General features: G+C 48.4%; 1 protein-coding gene across 1 annotated transcript; it reads right to left on the reverse strand.

Moving 5' to 3' along the window:
* Nucleotides 1–4436: 4436 nt before the first annotated feature.
* Nucleotides 4437–7469, reverse strand: LOC119435066 (uncharacterized). Its single transcript, XM_037702033.1, has one exon. It carries the CDS (start codon nt 7467–7469, stop codon nt 4437–4439), a length of 3033 nt encoding a protein of 1010 aa, XP_037557961.1.
* Nucleotides 7470–10140: the final 2671 nt, after the last annotated feature.

Raw genomic sequence — 10140 nt, forward strand, 5'->3', positions numbered from 1 at the left:
GTAGCTCGTCGTAACTTTGGCACAGTGTAATTATCTCTGCCACCGTGCGAGGATTTTTGGCAAGCAGCATGTTGAAGGCATCGTCTTCTATGCCTTTCATAACATTCCTGATCTTATCAAACTCCGTCATGGTCGCGCTGACTTTTCTGCATAAGTCCAGGTTATCTTCGAAGTAACTTGTGAAGGATTGCCCCTACTTGCTGAGCTCGTTCCCGCAAACGCTGTTCGGCGCTCAGCTTACGAACAGCAGCGCGACCAAAAACATCGACAAAAGACGTCTTAAAGTCTGACCACGTCGGAAAATTCGTTGCATGGTTGTTGTACCATAAGCTGGCCACACCCACGTGGTAGAAGAGCACGTTGCTGAGCTTAGCTGCTTCGTTCCATTTATTGTGGGCGTTTACCCGCTCGTAGGTTGTGCGCCAATCCTCAACGTCGGTGTCATCCGCGCCTGTGAAGATAGCAGGGTCCCTGTGGCGAGGCACACCAGAGCACGGTGGTGGTGCAGGGGGAGGCTCTTGTTGGGAGACTTCTTCAGGCATGGTTGACGGTACGGTGCGGGATCGAAGTTCCAGGTTGCAGGGTTCGAGGGCGCAGCACCTCCACCAATTGTAAAGGGCCTTATTAGAGTTCGGAGCAGCGCAGCGGCGACAGTCACAATGAAACACGGCTTTCAAGCACGAGCGCCGTTTCCGAGCAAAAGCGCTGGACCCACTAGCGTCTGGTCCCAGTAGAGCTGGACCCACTAGCGTCTCTCTTCGCTACATTATGGATATTGGGCAGAGAACGCTGAAATCTGAGCTGATAGTGCCGGTGGTGCAAGTTTCAGTACCAGCGTTAACAATAAAATTGCCGAGAGCAGACTGACATGTTGGTATCACGCGAGTAGGCGTTGTAATAAAGCTACAGAAACCGGAAGAATTGATTACGTTAATTATTGCACGAGTCGACGCGCTGTCATCAAGCATGCTAATGCTTAAGTCCCCACCAAGAAGCACAAATTCGTAATTGTGAAAAATAGCATGCTCTCAATGTTTTTCAATAAATTCTAAGAAATTATATATATATTACCGGTAGGTGGTCGGTACATCACAACAAACAGGTTGTTATCAGATTAGCACTTCGTGATTTGGCGTGATGCAGGTGAATTCCCCAAGCACATCACACTGTATGCCGCGTTTAACATGCAGTGCCACACCACCCCCACATTTGCCTGTGCGAATAATAAAAATGTGTGTAGCCGTCTATGATCAGCATTTCACTGTGTTCCTGATACCACGTTTCCGAGAACATAATGCAAAATGAAAAATTAAACTCGTGAAGAAAAAAAGCCGGCAGATCCCACGCCCTGTGGGAATCGATGTTATGCGAAGCGGTGTGCTCCCCGGGGAGCCTACCAAGTTAACGAAACGACCATGAGAGCACCATGACGTAGGCGGCTGTTTCATGACCTACATGACACGCATGTCATGACATTCATGTCATGAGTTCCTCAGGAGTCTCTTTAGCTATAGGCCCAAGAGACCTTAAGGTGAAAGCCTTAGTCGTAATCATGACTATGATTTCGACCATCAACCTTTAGCCTTTTCCTTCCCGTAGTACCCATGTCCGAACCCATTTGAGCGGTTTTTGAGTAGTGATGTTTCTCGCTCAGTCACTGTTATTTTTGCTGAGTCTTGCTCATGAATATGACTTCTACCGTCATCCTTTGGTGTTTCCTTCACTTAGTACCCACGTCAGAACCCATTTAAGTGGTTTGTGAGTGTTTATCTTTTCTCGCTGAGTCATTGTCATTTTTGCTGAGTCTTGCTCATGAATATGACTTCTACCGTCATCCTTTGGTGTTTCCTTCACTTAGTACCCACGTCAGAACCCATTTAAGTGGTTTGTGAGTGTTTATCTTTTCTCGCTGAGTCATTGTCATTTTTGCTGAGTCATTCTCATGACTATGCATGGCTTCTACTATAATCGTTGATGTTTCCTTCATTAGTACCCCGGTCCGAACCCATTTCAGTGAATTCTGAGTGTTTTATTTTTTGCATGAGTCATTGTCGTTTGTGCTGATTCATGCTCATGGCTATGACTTCTAACATCCTCCTTTATTAATCTCTTCACTTAAAACCCACGTCAGGACCGATTTCAGTGATTCTTGAGCGTTAATCTTTTCTCATTGAGTCATTCTCATTTATGCTGAGTCATGCCCATGACAATCACTTCTACCATCATCCTTTAGTGTTTCCTTAGCTGGCTACCCTCGTCAGAACTAATTTCGGTGATTTTTGAGTTCGAATTTTTCGGCTAACTCATTGTCATTTTTGCAGAATCATGGTCATGGCAATGACTTCTACCACCATCCTTTAGTGTTTCTTTCACTTAGTGTTCACGTCCCAACCCATTTCAGTTGTTTTTGAGTATTAATCGTTTTCGCTGAGTGATTGCCGTATTTGCTGAGTCATGCTCATGACTATGACTTCTACCATCATCGTTGAGTGTTTCTTTCACTAAGTGTCCACGTCAGAACCCATTTGAGTGGTTTGTGAGTGTTTATCTTTTCTCGCTGAGTTAATGAATCCTAACTAGCCATATCGGCTATGGATCCAGATGCTGTCACAATCATTTTTGTATATCTTTTTAGTGCAATAAAACATTCTTCTTCTTCATTGACATTTTTGCTGAATCATTCTCATGACTACGTATGGCTTCTACCAGCATCCTTTATGTTTCTTTCACTTTCTACCGACGTCCGAACTCATTCCAGTGGTTTTTGAGTGTTTATCTTTTTCTCTGGGTCATTGTTATGACCTGCATGACACGCATTCCATGACCTATCACTTGTGTTCGTCATACACTCCTGTCATACTATGCCAATTTCGGTACCTACCAAGGTAACGAGACGACCATGAGAGCACCAAGACGTAGGTGGCTGTTTCATGACCTACATGGCACGGATGTCATGACATTCATGTAATGACAAATCATTTATGTTCGTCATATAGTCGTGTCATCATAGTATGCCAATTTTGGTACGTACCAAGTAAACGAAATGCCCATGAGAGCACAAAAACGTAGGCGGCCAGATAGATAGATGCTGTCAATGTAGCAAATGTTCGCCAAGAAATGCTTCACATTTAAAACAGTTAGTATGTCTTGCTTACGAGCAAGTGCACGTGAATTCACGTGAAGTGCGGAAATATTTGTTTATTGTGCGCTTGTGTAGGCTACAACCACGAAGCACTTCTTCAAAACTTCGTGCATTTCTTCAACTTCCGGTACGAGCACTTTGGCATATAGCGAATCTACCTTATTTCCATCGTACTGCACAAATATTTTATAACTTTATCATAATAGGAGTAACTAATCTCTATGAATACTAGCTACTGCATTCTTTTTTTTTTCGGCTCCAGCGAGCCGAGGAAGCCGCCCGAGCCCCAGGGCTCGCGGCCGAAGCCTAGGCCGGGGCTAAGGCCCGCCCCCAATTAACTTCTTAGGACGCTCAATAAAGTTGTTCAATCAATCAAATCAATCCGAAAGTTGTAGACCCTTTTTAAAACATACGTCCTGTAGAATAACTATGGGGCTACGACGAACACTGTGGAAGTCACTTCGCGAGTGCGACTATAGTATAATAACTGCTGCGTGAGACTCTTTCGGGCGGCGGCGGCGTATAGCAGGCCGCGCACGCAGGAGCCTCGAAGGAACGACGCTCACTCGTTGGGGTTCGCTTCAAGACTGAGTTTATTGTACAAAAGACAGATCGCAGAGAAGAGAAAAGGTATAGCAAAGAAAATACAAAATGTAAGTCCCCAGTAGGCCACACCGACGCTTTCGTCCCTCTCGGAGGCGCCGGCGATACCCACTCAGCAGGCGGTCTGCCGAAAACACGGGCCACGGATCAGGTTGCGGGTCGAGGCGCCGGCCGGGACGCCAGCCCAGCGGGGCTTCCCTCGTCCGTTCACCGGCTCCCTCACTCTTGCGTTGTCGGGCCTCCAACCACGGGTGCAGCAAACTTGTGGCAATCGCTTGCAATTCTCAACAACCTCCCCCGCAATGAGCGTCGGCTCATTCCGTCCCTAGTTCAAGCGGGTAGAGTGTCTGGACCGGTCGTCTCAGCAGCTTTCGGTCTGGCAGAGAAATCCTGCATGCTCGTACTCGGCCATCCCCTCCTGGAAACGTTTCCACCACCCAGCACAGCTTCCACATCTGTCGCGGAACCTTCGCCTCTCCGAGGAGGACAATGTCCCCCTCTTTTATGCTCCTCTCTTTGCGCTGGGCTGTAACATGGGCAGAGCGAAGTTCTAGTAGATACTCCTGCCTCCATATTCTCCAAAAAGAATCCACAGGTGTCATATAGCGTCGCCAGCGCCTTTTGAGCGCAGCCTTCGTAGATTCTGTGGAGACAGTTTCTCCAGTGTCAGGAAAAGTTGTTAATCGGCGCCCTATGAGGAAATGCGATGGCGGTAGGGGTAAAAGCTCCCCCGCGTCCGAGTGAACGAACGTGAGCGGCGGGAATTGACAACCGCCTCGATCTGAGTGAGGACGGGGGTCAAGCTGTCATACTGTAAGGCACTTCTTCCGAGGACCTTTCGCAGCCCTGTCCTGACAGTCCGCACCATGCGCTCCCAAAAACCGCCCCACCACGGTGCTCTTTTGACCATGAACTTCCAGGCGATGCGGTTGTCGCCAAAGTAAGCTTGCATCTCATCTCCTAGAGTTTCGGTCCCTGTGACCAAGTCGTCCACATATACGTCGTCGCCTAGCATGCCTGCTGCTGTCTCCGGAAAAATGTCCTTTGTGCACTCGAGATGTTGCTTTAGCGTCGCAGCGAGAAGGAACGGACTGCATGTTGCGCCGAACGGGTCCCTCGTCATCCGGTACTCTCTGATTGGAGGGAGCGCTTGTCCCTGTTTTGGTGTACTCTCATACCAGAGAAAACGAAGGGCGTCGCGGTCATCCTTTCTAAGCTCAATTTGCAAGAATGCCTTCTCGATGTCGGACATGATCGCCACGTTGTGTATTCGAAATCGCGTCAAGATATCCGACAGATTTGGGTTCAGATTAGGTCCTACGAACAGGACGTCATCTAGAGAAAGTTTTCCTGGCGCTTTGGATGACCCATCGAAGACGACTCTTAATCTTGTAGTGTCACTGCATGTACGGGCCACGCTGCGGTGAGGCATGTAATAAACGGGCCCCCTTGGGGACTCACCCAGTTCGACGACTTCCTCCGCGTGCCCAGCAAGCATGTAGTTTCGAACCTCCTGGTCATAATCGCGCATAAGGTCCCCGCTGCCCATCAATCGTGTCGTCAACGACCTGAGCCTACTGAAAGCCATGGCTTTGTTGTCCGCCAAGTCGGCCGCATTCTCTTTCCAGGGAAGGGAAACTTGATATCGGCAGTTGCTCCTAGAAACATTTTCGCGAAATTCCCGCAAAACTTCATCGTCTTCCACGTCGGCCTCTCCTTCGTCTACCATGCCAATGTGCTCGAGTTGCCAAAACGATTTAAGTTGAGCAGCAGTGTCGTCCTGGTCTTGCTCGTCGATGACAGCCACGCGCAACACTCCCACAGTGGACACGTACGTTGCTGTTGATTCTGTGGTGTACGTTGTCCCCTGCAGGGTCCAGCCAAAGATGGTCTCTGCAGCTACGAAACCGCTGTCCAGGCGCCTGACACCACCGGTTGTGACCTCCCAGTAATAATCGGATCCCAGCAGCAGTCCTATTTCTGCTTCATCTTGCGTACCGTCGGCGAGTTCGAGGCCTTGCTCTTCGAGGTAGTTGATGGTGGAAACTTCAGGTGCTGGCACGATGTCACAGCAGATTTGTGGAATCTCGAGCGCCTCGACGCGGATCTTCCTGTCGCTGTGTCGACTGCAGAGCCACAACTCTACTCGGCGGCACTTCATTCCTGAAGACGGCTTGTCGTTTCCGAATGTCATTATTTTCAGAGTCTCCTCTCCCAATACACGGAGTTCCATCTGCTGTGAAACCTCTTTCTTGACGAAGGTACGCTGACTTCCGCCGTCAATCAGCAGCCTGACCATCTCTCGCTTCTCCCTGCCCTGAACCCACGCTTGAGCTGTCTGCAGAAGGACACGAGTTCTCTTCTTGGTGCCTTCGACCTGCAGCGATGACTGTACGATTGTCTCAGTTGGTACAGTGTTCTTTTCCGACTTTCCCGCTGCTGATAGTCGATTCAGGTTACACAGGGCTGCTACGTGCCGGCCAGAACATCTCTTACATTTAAGCCATCTTGCGGTGCGGCATTCGTATGCTCGATGACCTGCCTTGGCGCACCTAAAGCAGAGTCTTTCTCGCTGTACAATTGTTCTCTTCTGATCAGCAGGTAAATCAACGTCACAGTCGGCGGTTGAGTGGCTGCTTGCTTCGCAAAATTTGCACTGTGTTTCAGCTTTCATGACGGCAGTTAAAACCGACGCGGACGCCTTCTTTTCAGGAATGTCCTTGCGGCTCGGGCGACTCAGTCTGTCGGTGCTCTGCTCCTGGCGGGTCCCACACTCGGCCCTCTCTCGACTTTCTACTTCAGTCTTCAAGAAATTGAGGAAACCTTGAAGTTCATCTCCTGGGGCGACTGCAGATGCTGTCTTTTGTCTGCAGTAACTAAGGCAAAGCTCATTCGGGATGCTCTTTCGGAGGACTGTCAACAAAAGCACTCCATAAGTGTTCGACGCCACACCCAATGCCTCGAGGCTCCGAACCCCCGTCTGGACTTCATCATAAAGGGTCCGCAGTCTCTCGGTGTCGAAGATGTTATGCACAGGTCGAATGTTGAGCAACCTTGACATGTGTTCTTCAATGATAACGTCGTCCTTTCCGAATCTTTCGACCAGTGTTTTCACTGCAATTTCATAATTTCGGTCACTGAGTGGTAGCCCGTCAATAGCTGCTGCTGCCTTGCCGGTGAGATAGCTCGTCAAGTACTGAAATTTGTCAATTGGATGTAGAGCTGAATTCTTGTGGATGGTGGATTCGAACTGGTTCCAGAATCTGTGCCATGAGCGCAGATTTCCGTCGAATTTGGCGATCTCCAGCTTCGGAAGCCTTGTCGTTGTCGACGGTAGCTGAAGAGTCCTCGTAACTGCATGCTCAACGGAACCTGGTTGCGCAACGTGATCCGAGTTATTTCCTGTTTCTGATGGCGTACTTGACTGCGCTTCGCTCGCGGCTCCACCCCTCAGTGCCCTCTTTATCCTTGTTTTCATAGTGCAAGTTTTCAAACTGTACGCAGCGCACTCTGTTAGCACGGTGTCAAGCTCCTGTAGATCAACTTTCTTTTCTATGGCGTCGTTGACTGCTTTAAGCTCTTCAGCTTGCTCGAGAAGGATATCCAAATGTTCTTCGAGCTCACCGATCGGTGCTTCTGTCGCTTGAAGTAAGGTGCTGGCCGCTGCGATGGTAACGTCGATGGCTTGTCGCAGGGCCGCTTGCTTCCTTTGTAGTCGCTTCATGATGTAGCAGGCGAAGTTCTTCCAGATGTAGCACTCCCGGGTTTCGGCACCAGAAAATGTAGAATAACTATGGGGCTACGACGAACACTGTGGAAGTCACTTCGCGAGTGCGACTATAGTATAATAACTGCTGCGTGAGACTCTTTCGGGCGGCGGCGGCGTATAGCAGGCCGCGCACGCAGGAGCCTCGAAGGAACGACGCTCACTCGTTGGGGTTCGCTTCAAGACTGAGTTTATTGTACAAAAGACAGATCGCAGAGAAGAGAAAAGGTATAGCAAAGAAAATACAAAATGTAAGTCCCCAGTAGGCCACACCGACGCTTTCGTCCCTCTCGGAGGCGCCGGCGATACCCACTCAGCAGGCGGTCTGCCGAAAACACGGGCCACGGATCAGGTTGCGGGTCGAGGCGCCGGCCGGGACGCCAGCCCAGCGGGGCTTCCCTCGTCCGTTCACCGGCTCCCTCACTCTTGCGTTGTCGGGCCTCCAACCACGGGTGCAGCAAACTTGTGGCAATCGCTTGCAATTCTCAACACGTCCCGACTTGAACGCGAAAAAAGTGACCAGCGTAACCGCCGCCAAGACAGGTGGTTAGCACCCTAAAGGCTCACAAATTATCTCCTGCAGTCACTAAGACTCACCTTACCTGCATTGGTAAATAAATTAGGGAAAGAAAATGTTATCGTACGTACCTTGACTCGAAAACAAATTAGAGCGTATTTTTGTAAACTGGACTGAATACACAATAAATAAAAAAAGTAATTTCTATTTTACATTCTTTACCGTATGTAATGTGCATTTGCACTCAGTGTTTCATGATCCATGGTATCATAATATGGTTCATCCAAGACTTACGTGCTTATTTTTGAAATTTGATAGAAATCTCTTGGCATGTATAATACAATATGCATCTTAGCTTTGTGTTTCACTCAGCGTAATTGTAGTTTTTATAAAAGCGATACAATTATCAGCAAAGATGAATGTTTCTTAACATGTTCCACTTTTGTTCTGCTACACTGTAGTTGTATATGCTAACTGACGAGTGTTTCATATGTTGTACGTTTGCCGATAGGAGACTTACTGCTGCCATGTGAGGGCCTTAATTCACGCACATTCAAGCTGTATGTCGCAGCTTTTCGCCCAGAGGACCCCCAACAAAATTTTTTGGAAATAAAGTCGTTGCTTCTTCTTCTGTGCTTCACCCCTAGCATATCATCTCGCATTGATCCTTCCCAGGAAGTTGATGTACCCCTTTGTCGCATAAAAATTTACTCTGGCTCACTTATACCAAGAACCTCCGAAGACGGGAACCACCTCGCTGCCTCCATCCCCGCCTCCTCTGACAACAAAAATGTGAAGACCACCATTAACACTTATATTTGTTCTTGCCCCTCCTCTCTGTGAAGCCTTCGGGCGATTGAGAGTATGAAAATAAAATAAATAAATGCAGAAATAAATAAATAAAAAGTTTCGCTTTAAGTTGGCGGTACCATTCCGGCGACACGAGCCGTACAGTTGGAGCAACCGTGGCGGCTCTCCTACTTAGGATATAAAGTTGTCGTATATACCATAAAAACCTTATTTCTGGTAGATTCCAACTATATATAATATAAAGAAATTGATTAATGTGATTTAGAATTAAATGTTCAAGAATATGCATGAGATACGTGTTTTTGTGCGAACTGTGTCTCAGTTGTGACCATATTTGTGGCCGCCGGAGTGGGACCGCCACCTTGAAAGCTTCTTTGACTCCTGCCGTAGGTCCGCCGGTTCGCACGACTATCGCTCGCTGACTCACACATTGTTTCAGTGGACGTAACCTCAGTCTCTATACAGTCTTCCGAGAACGAGAGGGACTGTGATTTGACATCGCGGCAATGCTCTCTCCCCTCACGCAACACCTGGCGAGCTACTGACGCAGCAAGTGTTCGCTTTCCCCCACGCTGCTCCGTCGAGCCGCGCTCGTTGCGTGGCATCGCATCCAATGGAAATTTTGGTGACGTTTCGCTGCTACAGACGCCGGCTTTTATGCTCCATGAGCCAGTTGACACTTTCGCTCCAATAATACAGCATCACCCCCAGCATATCGAAGCATCCATACATACCACTATCCAGACGCTGATACAAAAATTATGGGGTTTTACGTGCCAAAACCACTTCTGATTATGAGGCACGCCGTAGTAGCGGGACTCCGGAAATTTGGACCACCTGGGGTTCTTTAACGTGCACCTAAATCTAAGTACACGGTTGTTTTCGCATTTCGGCCCCATCGAAATGCGGCCGCCGTGGCCGGGATTCGATCCCGCGACCTCGTGCTCAGCAGCCCAACACCATAGCCACTGAGCAACCACGGCGGGTGAGACACTGATACAGACGACGAGGCAAAAATTCGCTTGGAGTGTTCATATAATATCGCAATAAAACATTAGTAAAAGGGTAATACCGGGTACACTTACTTCAACACCCCCTGCTACCTCTTCACTAGTTGTTTGTTTCCTTTGATAACTCAGGCTTAGTAAATGGTTGCTTTAATAGGCTCTTACTACGTTTCGTAAACCGTTACTAACATTTTACTTGGTAATTACTATCGCAAGGGATCTGTGGACCCATGCTCTATTATGCTGTGTAGTGGCGGTCTCCAAGTGAGGTTTAGATGATTTAGTTTTTATCATT

The sequence above is a fragment of the Dermacentor silvarum genome, unplaced genomic scaffold (assembly GCF_013339745.2).
Source record: "Dermacentor silvarum isolate Dsil-2018 unplaced genomic scaffold, BIME_Dsil_1.4 Seq414, whole genome shotgun sequence".
Lineage (NCBI taxonomy): Eukaryota > Metazoa > Arthropoda > Arachnida > Ixodida > Ixodidae > Dermacentor > Dermacentor silvarum.

Bases quoted from the DNA above. Each gene is read 5' to 3' on its own strand.
- LOC119435066 (XM_037702033.1), bottom strand. From the start codon at position 7,469: ATGAAGCGACTACAAAGGAAGCAAGCGGCCCTGCGACAAGCCATCGAC.